This window comes from Carlito syrichta, unplaced genomic scaffold (genome assembly GCF_000164805.1).
Source record: "Carlito syrichta isolate Samal-C Ts95f unplaced genomic scaffold, Tarsius_syrichta-2.0.1 Scaffold316275, whole genome shotgun sequence".
NCBI lineage: Eukaryota > Metazoa > Chordata > Mammalia > Primates > Tarsiidae > Carlito > Carlito syrichta.
In genome coordinates, this window is record NW_007260371.1 from 720,038 (window position 1) to 738,386 (window position 18,349).

General features: G+C 41.5%; 1 protein-coding gene across 1 annotated transcript in view; it reads right to left on the bottom strand.

The window, feature by feature from the left end:
- Window positions 1–18,349, bottom strand: part of TRAPPC9 (trafficking protein particle complex 9) — a 586,383-nt gene that overhangs the window by 489,539 nt on the left and 78,495 nt on the right. The window contains exon 8 of the mRNA XM_021706983.1: window positions 14,478–14,694. Within this exon, the coding sequence (XP_021562658.1) occupies window positions 14,478–14,694 (217 nt within the window). The remainder of the gene's footprint in view (window positions 1–14,477; window positions 14,695–18,349) is intronic.

The following is an 18,349-nucleotide window of genomic DNA, read 5'->3' on the forward strand; positions in this document are numbered from 1 at the left end:
CCTACCTATCACCATACACAAAAATTAACTCTAAATGGATCAAAGACCTAAACGTAAAACGTTAAACTATAAGAATCTTATATAAAAATGCAGGAGTCACCCTTATGGAAATTGGAATTGGCAACCAATTCCTATTCAGAATCCTAAAGGCCAATACCTTAAGAAATAAGATAATTTGTATACTTAGTCCTGAATTGCACCCAATTTTAAATAAAAATTGAAAGAGGAAAAAAAAAGAAATGTTAATAAAAAATTAAATTAAATTAAAAAAAGAAAGAAGATAGACAAGTGGGACCTCATCAGACTAACAAGCTTTTGCTAAGCAAAAGAAATCATCAAGAGAGCAGGGAGACAGCCAACAGAATGGGAAAAAATATTTGCCAACTGTATATCTGACAAAGGCCTAACATCTAGGACCTACAAGAAATTCAAATGCTCCAAAATGAAAAAAACAAACAGCCCCTTTAAAAAGTGGGCAAAAGACATGAATAGACACTTCTCAGAAAAAGATATACAGGCAGCCAACAGACACATGAAAAGGTGCTCAGCCTCATTCATCATCAGAGAAATGCAAATCAAAACCACATTGAGATACCACCTAACCCCAGTAATAATGGCCATCATTAATAAAACAAACAACAACGGATGCTGGCAAGGATATGGGAAAAAAGGAACACTTCTGCACTGCTGGTGGGAATACAAACTAGTGCAACCTCTTTGGAAGACAGTGTGGTGATTTCTGAAAGAACTAGAAATTGTCCTTCCATACGACCCAGCAATTCCTCTATTGGGAATATACCTGGAAGAACTCAAATCATTCTACAGAAAAGATACCTGCACACGTATGTTTGTGGCAGCTCTATTCACAATAGCAAAAACACGGAACCAACCATGTTGCCCTTCGAAGCTGAACTGGATTTTAAAAATGTGGTACGTATACTCAATGGAATATTATGCAGTCATAAAAAAAATATGGACTTTGCAGCAACTTGAATGGCTTTGGAGTCAATCATACTCAGCAAACTCTCACAGAAGCAAAGAACAGAGTACCACATGTTCTCACTCATAAGCAGACCTTGAACAATTATAATACTATAAGAAAGCGTTTGGCAGTAAAGGTAAACTGTCAGGGGAGGGGTGGGTGGGACTGGCAGTTGAGGGAAACTGCTAGAGGAGGGAGGGGTACCTGCATAATCAATGTTTGTATACTTAACCCTTAATTGTACCCCGCATCTTTATAATGAAAATAATAATAATAATAAAGAAAAAATAGGTTTCTGTAAAGTACTGAATAAAGCATGTTCTCACTCATAAACGGGCCCTGATTACTGATCACATGAGCATAAGAGTGGAATTGGCAGACGCTGATCACTGCTAGGGTCATGAGGGAAGAAGGGAGGAAGGGAGGGAGGGACGGAGGAGGGCGTGTAGGAACACACTGGGCACCAGATTCACTATGGGGGGTGGAGGGGGCAGCTAGAAACCCGAACTTCATCTACATGCAACTTACTTATGTAGTAAATCTTCGCTTGCACTCCAAAATTTTAAAATAAGTTTCTAGAGGAGGCCAGGGCAGGAAGATTGCTTTAGCCTAGGAGTTCAAAACCGACTTGGGAAACATGGCAAGATCCCATCTCTACAAAAAATTTTAAAATAGCCAGGCATGGTAGAGTGTGCCTATAGTCCCAGTTACTTGGGAGGCTAAAGGAGAAGGACACTCCTATGGGCTGAAATTTGTGTAAATGTCAGTAAAAAGAGAAAAGAGTCAGTAAGCAGCGGAACCCTTTTAGCAAGTCTTAGTGGAGGCTGGACACCGTGGCTCATGCCTGTAATCCCAGTGCTTTGGAAGGCTGAGGTAGGAGGATAGCCAGATCCCAAGAGTTGGAGATTGTAATGAGCTGTGATTGCACCACTGTAATGAGCTGTGATTGCACCACTGGGTAACAAAGAGACACCCTGTCTCTAAAAGAGAAAAAAATTGATTTTATATTATATCTTCTCTTCTATGAAGACACATTTTCAAAAATATCCTGCTTGGAAACAATCATAATAAGCTTAAAACGAGATTTTTTTCAACTGATATTTGAGAGGGCTTCACTAAAAGTAACCAAGGACATTAAATTAAAAAGTACAACATTTCTCTAACGTATACAAAAAATGCAGAAAGGTGGATGACTAAATTAGAAAAAAAAGTTATCAATGAACTCTTACGGCTGCTCCTTCCAAAGTAGTTCAGCATGTTTAAAATTAAAGGTGGGGAAATTCAGAGACAGAGTCAATTGAAAAGTATCTCCTTAAGACCATAAAATTTTATGATTATTTACTCCATTTCCCTTTGGGCAACATTACTATTTGACAGTATCTTTTCACCTTAAAACCCTTCATGAAGAAGACACGGTAATATGACCCACAGCAAAGTTGCCACATAGTGTTGTGAGTTCAGGGGCTCAAGGAGTTTGGTGAAATTCCAGTAAAACATATTTAAGATGCAAGTCCCAGTCATATCAGATCTGATTCAAAGGCATGGCTGACTCAGGCTACTTGTCAAGCTAGCCAGAACTCACTTACCTGGTGGATGCTCAACATTGAGCTCCAGTGACTCCCTGGCAGTAGTGTCCTCAATGGGACGATGAGTGGAGCCACTTACAGAGACTTTGAAACATAGATTGCACCACACCCTCCACATCACAAGGTTCTGACTTCAACATTTCTGGAATGAGACCCATCGGAAGCGAGGCCGATGGGTGCCCCTCCCACCCAATGACTCTGATAATCAAAGAGACTGGTAAATCACTGCTCCAGCTGATCCCAAACTTAGATCATGAAAAAAACCAAAAAGGTACATTCAGACTCAGACAAAACTCACCATGCACTGAAAGTCTACAACAGCTCATGACAGTTGGTCAACAAACAAGTAAGAATTTAATACAGCACAAGGCAGGCTCAGAAAAAGAGTAGGGAAACCAAATACCTGTCGTCATGACACTGTCACTCTTGTGGGGGGAGCCAGGCAATAAGCCCCTGGGAAACTAGTGTACCAGTGAAAGCTGGAACACAAGTACTAATGGTGTTAGAGAATAAAGTAAACGGTGCCATACTAGCCAAGGTGAGTAGGCAAGTAGGGGACATCTAGGGTGAACCCTCAGTAAGAAGGTGGCAACACCAAACTGCAAAACGAGGATGGTAGTAGTGCACATCATAAAGCTGGGAGGCTGAAATGCAATAGCCCATGTAAAGCACATTTGCAGGTTGTTTATCATAAGTTCCCAATAAATGCTAGTTGCTATTAATATTATTATTCAATGACTACGATGTGGTTAACAATCACGTCAACCTTTGATTCTAGCCGTGAAATGATTAATGATCCAACTCGTTCCATTGTTTAAACAAGAATGAATCTTCCCTATTTCAGATTTCTAATGATATATTTATCAGGTAAAATTACCTGCTTGTGTGTCAGAATCTCCCATTCAGGTTATAAGTTCCTATACTTGAAGGCTGTATGCTATTTGTTGTCACATCCCAGGACAAGAGCTGGTATGGAATTGGCACCTGGCCAATGTTGACTGACAAGCAAATGGAACAAGAAGAACAGCCCCCCTCCCCACTTAGATAGCTTGGATCCTTCCTTCTTCTATCTTAACCTCTGTTTGCCCACTGATTTTTTTTTTTTTTTTTTTTGGACCGGGTCTCACTCTGTCTCCCAGGCTAGGGAACAGTAACACAATCATAGTTGACTGTAACCTTGAACTCCTGAGCTCAAGAGCTCCTCCTGCTTCAGCCTCCCAAGGTGCTGGGATTATAGGCGTGAGCCACCACATCCTGCCCCCACTGATATTTTTAGTCTCTGCCAAAGGGTCTGCTGCTCATAGCCCTTACTGACTCTTCTCTCACCACACTACCCTGTACAGCTGACCACTCCCTCTTCTGTATTCCACTGTATTTTGCACAAACTCCAGCCCACAGGAGTTACCTGACAAGGTACAGTGATAAACCTGTAAGTTCTTGTATTTCTTTCTTTCATCAACCCGTAATTTCCTTGGGAGCCAGCTTTATTCATCCAAGTATCCTTAATGCCTAGCAGGATGCCTGATAACACAGTTGGTACTTACCAAGCATGCAAAACAGGATGAAAGAAAACTCTTCTATATTTTAGACATGTATACTAATACATAGGAGTGAAATAATGTGATTTCTGGGATTTGCTATAAAAAAAACTTCAACCAAAAATGAATAAAAGAAAGGGTAAAAGTAAAGTAAATTGTAAACGCTTGATAATTATTTAACCTGGGTAATAAACGCTGTTCTATTCTCTCTGATCTGTATATAGTTAAAATATCTCACAATAATTTTTTAAATGAAATCCTTGGAGCTGACAAAACTCACACATACACATACATTTAAAAAACTATTTTGTATCCTAGTAGTTTATCTTCCAGAAATCTCTTGGAATATAAAACAGCAGCACTTCTTATATAACTGCAGGAAAGGAGAGAAAGACAAGTCCCTACAATATTTCACACTGCCAAAAGAAGCTCATGTCAAACACAAGAAGAGATTTTTTTAAAGGATTATTAAGTTGCAATCAGCGTCATAACTAACCTAGCCATGAATTCAAAAAGACCCAATTTAACTAATCTCAACACAACCATATCAATAAGGTTGTCTCACATAAGAACTGGGCAAATATCATTTGGCTGATTTTTTTTTAAATAGATAATGATCCAGTTCCTACCACAGGCAATTATGAGTAAAACTGAGTAGACATTTTCTTAATGGTAAAGAGTGTACAAGTCACAATTTCTATGTGATTCAGAGTGTTCCCTCTATAAAATATGAATTTTTTTCTTAAAACAGATTTGCAGCATATGACCCAGTGATAAAATTTTCAACACTCTTATAATAAAAAAGTTCACCAATTGGGGAGCTTATTATATGCATGAACTATAATGCCTTTTAGCAAATTCATCTGCCTTGCAAGTCTTTCTTTCATAAAAGTTCCTGAGGAAAATTTAATCCCTCAATCAGGAAAAGGTTCCAGCAAAAGGCATGATCAAAAGTCTTCATATATAGCAATGCAAATAAAATTAAAATGATAATAAGCAGTTCCTTAAACTGGCAAATACATACAGTACACATCTGTTTCTACCTTGACTTTCTTCAACGAGCAAGTAAAAATGTTCAATAAAGAGACAGAATACATTTCAGGACCTGAGAATACAGACAATGTAACTCTTATTCACAGGTACAGGGTGTTAGACGATTTCCATTTAATTCTCTGAGAAATGTTTAAAGGGTCCAGAGCTATAGTGAAGATGGGGTTTAAAGGGATTTTTATGTTTTGTTAAAAGTATAGCCAGCTGACATTTATCATTTTTACATTATTTGATCTTAGTCCCTTTCCTTCTTTCTCCAACCTCTTTCATAAAATGAGGCAAATGTCTCCTCCTGAAACAGAAGTCTAAGTAAAAAGCACCAAATCACTTGGAAGCATGTTTATTTGTTTCGTTGTTCAAAATAAATATGTTTTATTCATCAGGCTTAAAAATTATGAGCACGAAACAAACTCTATTCAATAAATGGCAACAACTGTGTTATGGCAGTTATTCATCAGGGTTTAGTCCTACTGTATACATAGCTACTTGGATACCACTATGGACTGGCATGGGGGACACAGGGAGACACAGGGAGACACAGCAGGAGACAGGGGCCTCTGCTCCCATGGAGACTGCAAGCTAATGTAGGAGGCGGACATTAAATAACTGCCCCACATTTTTCTAAATGGACTTACAAATTAAGAGAAGTGCTATGAGGAAAAACAACAGGATTCAATGAGAGGGAAAAATAAAAGGACACCACTTAAGCTGCAAAGACCGCGACCTCTCTGAAGAAACGTCACTCAGCTCAGACCTGAGAGCAACAGAGAGGTAGGCAGCATGAATGAGGGAGGGCATTCCTAAAGGAAGAGCCATTGGAAGACCTCAGACAAATGCATTCTTCAGTATTATAGATAACTGGCCCTGGCATAGACAGAAAAAATTAAGACAATTCCTAGTATAACTCGCATAGAGCCCAGGAGGTTTGCTTTTACCCTGAAGCCAGCCTGAAGTTATATTCAAAGGATACAAAAAAAAGTAACTGAAGAGCAATTTAAATCTTTCCTGAAGTCTCTTAGAAACACACCAAATGGGGATTCCATTCACAAGTACACACAGAAACCCATTAAAACACACTATCTCATCTCTCTATAAAGTAGTAGTGTGATTGCTCTAAAAACTCTCTCCTCCCTCTTCTTAAACACTGCTCACCATCAAAGTTCTCCAGAATACAGGCTAAATAAGCTCAGACACTCAACTCTCCCCTTCTCAGACTCTGGGGTCTATTCTCTTCTTTTCCACCAGTAACTCTTAGCTTTTAAATGTAAATCCTACAAGCTTCTAGGGCTTATTCAGTTATTTTTGGCCTTAACTCCAGTCAACACAACCAAAGGGCCACGAGGGAGCCTGAGCTAGCAGCATGCACTTCTTCTCTGGGAGACACAGGTCTTGCAAGCCCTCCACACACTTTGTACATTTTCATTATCACTTTCACATTGGCCTCAGAGGACACGATGGAAAGAGCGCTAGACTCAGATCAGAAAAGCTCACTAATAACATCAAGCAGTTGCTGAGCCCTGTCCTAAGCTCCTCACAGACTGGCTAATTCAATACTTATAACCTCCCCACAGAATAAAACTAGCGTCCTCATTTACAGAGAAGCAGAGACACAGGACATGGAGTGACTTGGCTAAGGTCACGCAGCCAGTCAGCAATGGTGTCCTGCACTCTGACCAGTTGTATGACCTCGGAAATAAGACTTCACCTTGCCAAGCCTCCGGTCCCTCACATGGCACGTGGAATGCAGAGTACCCACTCACCAAGCTGTGGGAAATGATGCTACACATGAGACCTTGACAATAAGGCCACAGTTAGCTCTGGTGTGATTAGAAAGAGACATTTCTCTGGACAAACACAGCCCACAGGCACAAGACTTAGCAAGACACACAGAGGAAGTCCCTATATGGGAAACAAAGGCACCCCTTGGTCTGTACCCACCCAGCTCTGAGCCAACTGATAGCTGGGCAAGTGTGTCTCTGTACCCTGTGCAGGCCACAACTGCAGACAGTGACCCTGCCCAGCAGCTGTTCTAGATATGTCACTTAAAACACTGGGAAATGGCATACAAAATATGAACAATCACCTTTCATAAGCAATCAATTTTTTATAATGTCTTATAAGGACAAATTTTAAAATAAATAAAAATATCCTCAACTTCAAGACTTATTATAAAGCTACAGTAATCAAGACAATGGTACTGGTTAAAAAATAGACAAATAGGTCAATGGAACAGGACAGAGAGCCCAGAAATAGACCCACATTAGTCAACTGATTTTTGACAAGGAAGCAAAGGCAAACAATAGTGCAAAGACAGTCTTTTCAACAGATGGTGCTGGAACGACTGGATATTCCCAAGCCAAAAACAAAAGAAGAAGAAGAAGAAGAAGAATCTAGGCACAGACTTTACACTATTCAAGAAAATTAACTCAGAACAGATTATAGACCTAAAACATAAAATGCAAACTCTACAGCTTGGAGAAGTTAATTTAACATAGGAGAAAAACTAGGTGACCTTAGGTATAGTAATGACTTTTTAGATATAACACCAAAGGTGTAATCCATGAAAGAAAGAATTGATAAGCTTAAACTTCATTAAAATTTAAAACATATGCTCAGCAAAAAAAAAAAAAAAAAAAAAACATATCAAGAGAATGAGAAGACAAGACAGAGACCATGAAAAAATATTTGGAAAAGACATATCTGATATAGAACCATTATCCAAACCATACAAAGAACTCTTAAAACTCAACCATAAGGAAATAAACAACATTATGAAAAAATGGGCAAAGGATCTGAGCAGACACCTCACCAAAAAGATACCAACATGGCAGATAAGCATACGAAAAAATGCTCAACATCATACAGCATAAGGGAATTGCAAATTAAAGCAACAATGAGATAACACCACATACAAATTAGAATGGCCAAAATTTAAAACACTGATATCAGCAAATGCTGGCAAGGATGTGAAGCAACAGGAACTCTCATTTATTGTTGGCAAAAATGCAAATGGGACAGCCAATCTGAAAGACAGTTTGTCAGTTTCTTACAAACCTAAACATATTTTTTTCATATGATCCAGTAACTATGCTTCTTGATATTTACCAAAATGAGCTGAAAATGTATGTCCACACAAAAATTTGCACAAGAATGTTTATGGCTGCTTTACAATCACCAAAACTTGAAAGCAACCAAAATGTCAACCAAGATTCAAACCATGAAAAGATATGAAAGAAACTTAAATGCATATTACTAAGTGAAAGAAGTCAATCTGAAAAAGCTATAAACTGTACAATTCCAACTATATGACATTCTGGAAGAAGCAACACTCTGGAGAAAGTAACAGGATCAGTGGTTGCCAGGAAGGAAGGAGGGATGAAGAGATAAAGCACAGAGGATCGTTAGGGCAGTGAAACTTTTCTGTATGATACCATAAAAGTGGACACATGTCATTACACATTTGTCAAAACTCACAGAATGTTCAACACCAAGTGTGAATACTAATGGATGTTGGGTAAGGATGTGTCAGTCTAGGATTCTCCATTGTAACAAATGTACTATGCTGGCATGGGGGTACTGTGGGGGGAGGGTATATGGAAACTCTCTATACTTTATCCTCAATTTTGCTGTGAACATAAAACTACTTTAAAAAATAAAGTTTATTTTTTGAAAATAAAATAAAATGGCCAGGCATAGTGACTCACACCTGTAATCCCAACACTTTGGGAGGCCAAAGTGGGTAGACTGCTGAGTCCAGGAGTTCAAGACCAGCCTGGGCAACATAGTGAAAACTCATCTCTACAAAAAACAAAAATCAGCCGGGCTCGGTGGCTCAGCCTGTAATCCCGCGCCTTTGGGAGGCTGAGGTGAGTGCATTGCCTGAGCCTGCATGTTCGAGACCCGCCTGGGCAGACGAGACCTCATCTCTACAATAAATCAAAAAATTAGCCAGGTGTGGTAGCGCACACCTGTAATTCCGGCTACTCGGAAGGCTGAGGCAGAAGGATCGCCGGAGCCCAACAGGTCGAGGCTGCGGTGGCCGGGAGCGACCACTGCACTCCAGTATGGGCGACAGAATGAGACTCCAACTCAAAAAAAAAATCAAAAAATTAGCCACGTATGGCAGTGAACACCTATGGTACCAGGTATCCGGGATGCTAAGGTAGAAGGATCACCTGACCCTAGGAGGTCGAGGCTGCCATGAGCCACAATCAACATGATCATGCCACTGTACTCCAGCCTGGGCAACAGAGTGAGATCCTGACTCAAATAAATAAATTAACAAACAAACAAACACACATAGGGGAAAGTACAGTGATGAGAAGAATATGATCAAATTAATTTTTAAGAGATCTATATTTTAAAAATTAACACCCTTCAAAGCTACTTGGTAATCTGAACATATAAACAACACTACTTCCTATGCTACAGAATTGCACACTGAGCACGGCAGACAACTCATAGACACCAGGATATACTCCAGTGCCACGAGGAGGATGCCCATCACACAGCACATGGGTGTTCCTTCTCTGTTGTTGCTCATCTTCAGCCTATTCATGTACAAACAGAAGCAGGGTCAGAAGGCTGCCTGTTGGTATCAGAAGAGCAGGCAAGGGAGGCCAACCCACACCCCTCTGCTTTCAAGTCACTGTTATACTCTTCCCTGAAAGCAAACCATGGCAGTGCCAACAGACTTACGAGAATGCTGTTTAGTTTACAGGCTTTGTTTTCATCTTTCTATTTCTCTCTTCCGAAAAGCAGAAGAGGAATTTAAAAATGGCTTCATCCTGGAAGCCAATCTCCAGAATGCTAGGCACTCCATGGACAAAGTCAACTTAGACCAGTGAAGACACGAGACCAAGCTCTTCTGGAAGAGTTGTATCACCTCTTCACTACTTTACTCCTTCTGGAGCTCTGGCTCCAGCTGAGCTCCTCTAAAATACACCAGCCACAAGGGTAACAGCAAATCTTATTTTTAACCCAAATCCCTCTTCCTGGCTCACCCTGACCTTGACTCCCCAAAATTCAGCAACTTTTTAGTCACTCATCATGCTGCTTTCTTCTCTTTCCTTAACTGACCTCCCCTGCCCCATGGTCATCCTGGACTTAGAGCCTTACTCTCAGACTCTCCTTTCTTTCTCCATCACCATTGAGTGTTTCCAACAGAAATAACATTAAGTAAAAGCCCATCCCACGCCCAATCTGTAAAAAGAAACTCAGAACTACATCATTCTTCTCAAAGTCATGTGAGATTTTCCAAATACATATACCAAGGCCTTACTCCACATGTCTCCTACCCACCATGAGGGGCTGTCCACATTTCTGGGGGGTGGGGTGGGGGAGGAAGTCATAAGAAAAGACATTCTTCCTCTCTTCAAAGTGTGGAAAGAGCCAGACCCAGACTCGAATGGGAGCAGACACAGCCTCTGCACCATGATGCCAGGCTCAGAGCCCAGGGCAGGGACAGCAAGTGGGGCCATCTAGTGCAAAGGTCTGTCAAAGGACTCCATCAGCAACAACAAGCCCCATATGAAGGTTTTTTGTTTTTGTGGGGTTTTTTGAGTTGGAGTCTCACTCTGTCACCCAAGCTGGAGTGCAGTGGCACACTCATGGTCACCACAGCCTCAACATACTGGGCTCAGGCAATTCCTCTGCTTCGGTCTCCCAAGTAGCTAGCACTACAGGCATGCGCCATCACGCCTGGTTAACTTTTTGATTTATTGTAGAGACAAGGTCTTGCCAAGTTGCCTAGACTGGTCTCAAACCCCCAGATTCAGGCAATCCTCTCGCCTGGGCCTCCCAAAGTGATGAAGTGATGATATTACAGGTGTGAGCCACCACACCTAGCCTATTTGAAGGTTTTAATTAATAAACTTTGAGTTTCTATTATCCTCAGGTATCAAGATAATGATCTGTTGAGCATCACATGGTCTTAACAGTGCTCTGGGGAACTAAGGACAGTCCTGTGGCCACCGTTCGGACAGAGTCATCTGAAAGTAGAGACATCTCTGAGAAGCCAGTTAAAGACACACACAAGGTGCTAGACAGAGGCTGGATAGAACAGCCTCCAGAAAAGAATCTGACTGCCTTAAGGCTCCACAACTGTGAGAGGCAGAGACCAGTACAAAAATCACAGGGTCATCAGCCTCAATTCATACATACTCGTGGTCCAACCAGAAGTACCAACCATGAAGCAGGGGCTCAGTAAACCTTCCCGTCTCTTGAAAAATTCCATCACACCTCTTGGGGGAACACAGAAGGGAAAAAAAAGAGAAAGGGAAAGCAGGTGACAGAGCAGGTAAAAGACATATATCATGTCATCCATTTGGGCAAGATGGTGAAATGAGATCTGGAAGAGAATGCCGTTGAATGGATTGGAATGTGGCTGAGAATTGACAGGGAGCTCAGCACATCATGTGTTCACCCTCAAGACATGGCATGGTATCTGGCACAAAGCAGAAACCAAAAGATCTCTGCAGAACAGGAGACCTGTTAAAGAGGTCCTGAAGTCTACTCTTGACCTCTTTACCCTCAGTTCCTTCAACAACAGCTGAGACAAAAGCAAGGGACAAATCCAGGATCAGAATGGACTTGACAAATAATGCGAGTCACAACCACTGATAATAGCCAACACAAACAAATGTCAGGCCCCATGTTTAAGAAAATAAATAAAACCAAGATGGGGTACAAGAAGAGAGGAAACATGACAAGGTCATGCAAAAAGACAGATAAGGTGTGCTCTTATGTGAGTCCAATTCAAAAAGAGAACAGAAAAGAATTCCAACTGCCCTCATCAGTACTCTGCCTGTCCAATCCTGCCCCTGTGGCCACAAAGAGGAAGGACATCTTAGATCCTAAAGACAAAAATCCACAGCTGCTTCACTAGCAATTCATATGTGGATCTTGAGGGGACTTGGAGGACTTTCAACCCATCCTGAACACATCTGCTTGCACAGAGAGCCCCAGCTCTTCCTAGCATAGCTTCAGACCAGAGCGCAGCAGGCCAGAGCAAAAGTGCTCTCCCCTGACTGCAGAGTCAGCCCCTGTCCCAGGTTTGGGATAAGAAGCTAAAGCACTGCATACACTCCATCCCAACTTCCCTTCACGCCTCTTCACTTTCCGCCCCAAAGACCTTCCTCCAGCTATGCTACTCAGTCTCTCTTTTCTCTTGCAAATCTCACTGCCCTCCTTTTAAATGAGGCAGGAGGATCACTTAAGGCCAGGAACTCAAGGATAGCCTGGGCAACATAGTGAGAATCTGTCTCTAAAAAATAACAATAAACAATTTTGTGGCTATCACTGTGTTCTCAGCCAGGGATTTGGCAAAGTATAGCTGGCATGCCAAATCTGGCCCACCGCGTATTTCTGTAAATAAAGTTTTACTGGTTTACATATCGCCTATGGCTGTTTACAGACAATAGCAGAGTTGAGTAGTTTCAACAGAGACCACAGACCACATCACCCACAAAGACTAGAATATCTACTATCTGGTTCTTTACAGAAAAAGTGTATTGACTCCTTCTTTAAACTAATCAGAATTCAACCTGAGAATCATGTTCTCAGGATGAATCTGAGAGATAGATTCTGTCAAATTAAAGTGTTGCTTTGGGAAGATGGTTGGAATGGTAAGAAGTCTAGAGAGCATCACTTATCAGGCCTATCATAGGAATTGGAGATATACAGATTAGAAGAAGGCTCAGAAGGACCTGAGAGCTCTCTGCAAATACCTGGAGGATGATCATATGTGAAAATCAATCTGTTTATTTTTATTGCAAAGGACAGGAACTATCTTCTTTACCATCATAATAGCTCATTATGGCAAGAATACAATGAATTATCTGTTGAATCAATGGACAACAAAATTAAGGAGATATTCCAGTAGGCAAAAGGAGGAACACTATTTTTTATTCCATTTGGGGGAGAGCCCTAACAATCAGAAATATCCAAAGCAGAACTGGATTCATCATGAAGCCCATGAGCAGCTCCAGTCAGCATAGGCCAAAGTAACTGACAGACATGACCATATAAAAAAGGTGCTGATGGCCGAGCATGGTGGCTGATACCTGTAATCCCAGCACTTTGGGAGGCCAAAATGTGAGTATTACTTGCGCCCAGGAGTTGGAGACCAGCCTGGGCAACACAGCATGACCTTGTCTCTATCAAAAAATCAAAAAATTAGCCTGGTATGGTGGTATGCACCTATAGCTACTTGGGGAAGCTGAGGTATAATGATGCCCTGAACCCATAATGTCGAGGCTGTGGTGAGTCATGATTGTGCCACTGCACTCCAGCCTAAGTGATAGAGCAAGACCTCAACTCAAAAAAAAAAACAAAGATGCTAAAGAATCAGTTTATTATGCTCTGGTGGGAAAATGGCCCAGATGACGTCTTAGTTCTTTTCCTATCTAGAAGCCTATACCTTTACTAACTCTAGATTTGAACTCCAGAAAAGTGCCATACGTTCCTTATCTAAAACAGTAACCCAAAACACAATATCTTCTTCTGCTAAAAATAAAGTAAAAAAAGTATTAGACTTTGCCTAATACTGGGCATTATACTTGTGTATACTTGTTATTAGATTTGTAACTTTTATTTTTAATATGTATTATCTTGTATTTTTTTTTTTTGAGTTGGAGTCTCATTCTGTCACCCAGATTGGAGCAATGGCCACTCCTGGCCACTGCAGCCTCAACCTGCTGGGTTCTGGTGATCCTTCCGCCTCAGCCTTCCAAGTAGCTGGAACTACAGGCACGGGCTACCACACCTGGCTGATTTTTTTTTTTTTTTTGATTCATTGCAGAGATGAGGTCTCACCAAGTTGCCCATGCAGGTCTCGAAGCCACAGACTCAGGCAATCCACTCATCTCAGCCTCCCAAAGCACTGGGATTACAGGCTGAGACACTGAGCCCGGCTATATTACCCTGTATTAATATGGCAGAATAAAAATTTACCACCAAATGCATAGCTATATGTATAAACATTTACTCCAGATTCATTGACTTTTGATAACTTAAATAAATCTCATAAATAAAATTGATTAGGTCTTTCAAGTGTTTTGATGATACACCATACCAATGAGGTCAAAGGTGGTTTCTGACTCCTACTGATAAAAGATTTAAGAATGTGAGCCCCAAAGCAAAGCACCACTACTTTTGTTATAATCTGATTATAATAAGTACCCAGGCACAGGGCAGAGTTTTAGTCATCTTTGAGCCACCAGCACCAAGCACATTGTCTGCCATGTAGAGTAGGTGCTCAGACCACACATGATTAACTGGCATAAAGCCACTTGTGAGTTCCAGCAACAGGACTTCCCTTACCTCTGTTGAAGTCTTTTGGATCCAGGGACAGACTATAGCCAGGAAGTGTCTCCAGGAGGAGTTTATAGCAGGCTCTCCACCCAGGCTCCACGATGCTGGGGGCCACGCACTGCATAGCAGCCACGCGCTTGAAGAACGCCGATTTCCGGTGGAAGCCAATCAGCTCATAGAGCTCGGAGAGGATGCTGTATCGCTGAATCTTTTCTTCCTCAGAAAGCTGAAGCACAGAAAGTAAAAAGCCTTTGAAAGAAACTTATATAGTGAAAAAAGAAACACACTTTTCAAAAAATTTCTTCATAAAACAAAGACCTGACGAAACATCAAGGAGAAGAAAAGCCTCGCAACCAGTCTTGTGACACACAAGACCCAGACATGTGCCAAGCGGCTCCAAGCCCTTTCCAAGCCCATCACTGCAAGCGCATCCTGTCCATCTGCTAATAAGGCCCAGATTCTCTGGAACAAAGTATTTGCTACACATCACATGAGACATCTACTTTATATTCCTTTCCAAAAGAAAAGAAAAGGAAGAAGAGTTCATCCAGACAATAGGATTTTGGCAAAGACTTTCATCAAACACAAAAATTCTTAAAACACAAGAATCTATGAAACCATGTAATAGGTAATGAATTGTTAATGATAGCAGCATCTAAATTAGACTTAAGACTTCATAGCTTAGAAAAAGTTTTCTCTCATCCAGGACTTAATTGAATCCTCCCAACAACACTGTGATGTAGTAATAACAACTACTGTTTCTTAAGGATCTACTCTATGGCAATAAACTTCATATTCCTTATTTAATCAATACAACTATCCCAAGAGCTCATAGATAAGGATATTAGAAGCTCAGGGAGGTATTAATAACCCCGCAAAATCACAGAACCAGGAAGTGTCAGAGACAGGCCCTGACTCTGGGCCTGGGCCGTACTTACCACACAGGGTTCACCAACTGTACCACAGTTGTCTTCAGAACAAAAAGAAGGCAGAGCCCACCTGCCGCTCAAGCCACACTGCATGAGGAAACACTTCTCTCCCTCCTCTGCCCTGGACAATAAATATGTTTCCCAGACATTCTGTGAGTACAGAACCTGGTTTGAATGCCCGTCCCACATGTGTCCTTTGACCCCTCCCTCCATTCCCTGCCCTCCCCACTTGCTGCCATGGCCCTCGCTTGGACTCTCACTCGTTTGCATCTAGAAGACTAACCTGAGTCATCTTTCTACCACCTTTCTCTATCCACCTTAATCAATACACCTACCCCTGCCAAACTAACATTCCTGAAGAACAGACAGAGTCCATCATGCTCGCTATGATCTTAATGTTTGTGTCCCCGTTTATTGAAACCCTAACCCCTAGGGTGATGATGTCAGAAGGTGGGGTTCTTTGGGAGGTGATCAGATCATGAAAGTGAAGCCCTCATTAATGGGTTAGCACTCTTATAAAAGGGACCCCAGAGAGACTACCTCACTCACTCTTTCCACCAAGTGAGAACATAGCAAAAAGATGGCTGACTAGGAACCAGGAAGTGAGCCTATACCAGCACCAAGTCTACCGGCACCCTAATCTTGGACTTCCGGCCTCCAGAACCGTGAGCAATAAATCTCTTGTTGTTTATAAGCCACCAGTCTGTGGTACTTTGTTATAGCAGCTTGACTAGACCAAGACAATCCCCATCCCAAAACCACTAGTGCTGTAAAATGACACCCAAATACCTTCGTGGGCACACCAGGTCCTTTCAAGTTAGCCCCAACCTGCCCTTGTAACTTTAGGTCCGGCTGCCTACCTATGATCCAGCCAAACTGAACAACTTTAATTCATTTGTTTTCTCATTCTTTCAACATACATTTAGCGAATGCCTTCTCTGTACCAGTCACTTTTGTAGCAGGGGATACAGCAGTGAATAAAACAGGCAAAGAACCCTGTCCTCAAGGGGCCTCCATGCTGGTGACAGGCTGGTCCCCTGGCTTAGAATCAGAGAGGAGGATGACAATAAATCAGTGAACAAAGAAATAAAATAATGCTCTAGGTGCAGTGAAATGTACTCTGACATAGACATAATGGTAGAAAGGACAGACTCTGCTTCAGACGGGATGATGGGGACTCCACCAGGTGAAGATATTACAGGGTAATTGGGCTCTGGTCCTCCTCTCCCCCTCCACATCCATGTCCTCCACTTCCTTCAAAAAGTTGATTCCAACGCCACCCTCTCAAAGAAGCCATTCTTCCTGCCCTTCATCTGTAAGCCTGAAGCTGCAGCTTCTTTCCTTAAATTCTCATCACCACTCTAGACCCCATGTCATTTCTCTCTGCATCTCCCATATTACTCCTGTGCGTCTCTGCCGCCCTCCCCCTCCCACCAGGATGGCCAGACCTTTCCTAAAAGGAAAGGCCATTTCACATTCCCACCAAGGAAGTGTGAGAATTGCCATTGCTCCACCAGCCACCAACAGTTGAGGCTTTCGGTCTTCTTTTAATTTTAGCTATTCTGGTGGCTTTAACTTGCATCTCCCTGATAATTAATAGTGTTTGGACATTTTTTTCATAAGATTACCAGTCACTTATATATCTTCTTTTGTGAAGTATTTGTTCAAATCTTCTGCCAGTTTTTAAAATTAGGTCATTTGCTTTATTATTGAGTCGTAGGAGTTTTTTATATATTCCGAGTGTAAGCCCTTAGTCATATATGTTTTGTAAATATTTTCTCCCAGTCTCTTGCTAATTTGTTTTCCTAAGGGAATCTTAATGAGCAGAAACATTTCACTGTGACATACCTCAATTTATCAGTTTTTTTTCTTTTACAGTTAGTGTTTTCCAAGTCCTTATCTAAGAAACCTCTGCCCCAGTCACAGAGATATTCGCCGATGTTTTCTTCTAGAGGCTTATTGTCTGGGTCCGTGATTCACGGATATTCATATTTGAGTGGGACACAGCCTCTGCTTTCCAGGAGCCCACAGTACAACTGCAGAAGATCCCAGGGCTGGGGGACAACAGCTGGGGCAGGGAGGTAAGGAGGTCAACAAAGGAGAGGCAGGAGGACATAACGCCTCTATCACAAACCTGGAAACTCCCAGATCTTCAAGTGCACTCCGTGTGCCAAGCAGGATAAAAAATGTGGGAAGATAAATCGAACAGTGATATTAGCCAGTGCCCTCAAAGAGATCACCATCTAAATAAAAAGGATGGCCTGGGAAGGTCACAAGCCTTGGCTACCAGGCCACCAGAGCTCCCACTGATTCCTTCAAGAACCTATCTAAGATGAAAGGTTGTAGCAATCTGATCAGTAATGTATTATTTCATTCTTCTTATCATTTGAATATAACAAATCAAATGATAGACACTATATTACAAATGGAACTGAAATCACTTCAAGCCTAAACAGGATCCTTGATGGGAAAAGCTTGGGCACAACTGTTTTTGAGGACTAGGTAGACACTTGATTTAAAAGTGGTAGACTCGGGGAACCTCAGAACAAAGCCATGTTATGTAGATACAGACACCTACTATGGCACAAGCATCTGGGGAAGATAAGATGGTCCTGGGCAAAATGCTAGGCCACGGTCCTCATGAAATTAAGTCCCCAAACTTATATCCGACCTGCTGCTCTTTTAGGGAGTACTAATCAGCACATCTTTGTTCTAATTTTTCAAGAGACTGCATAGTCACGAAGTCTGAGTTCAGGGCCCAGATGTTTATAGGAATTTCCAATGGAAGTGGCTCAAATACTACTCAAGACAAGTAGCTTTACTCACAAGACAGACTCTGGGGAATCCAAATATTAATTCGCCACTCCATTTCCAATTTGAAAGTAAGCACAGAGTTTACTTATTCTACTAATTCTACTTTCTTATTCTACTAATAAGAAATTAGTAACATTG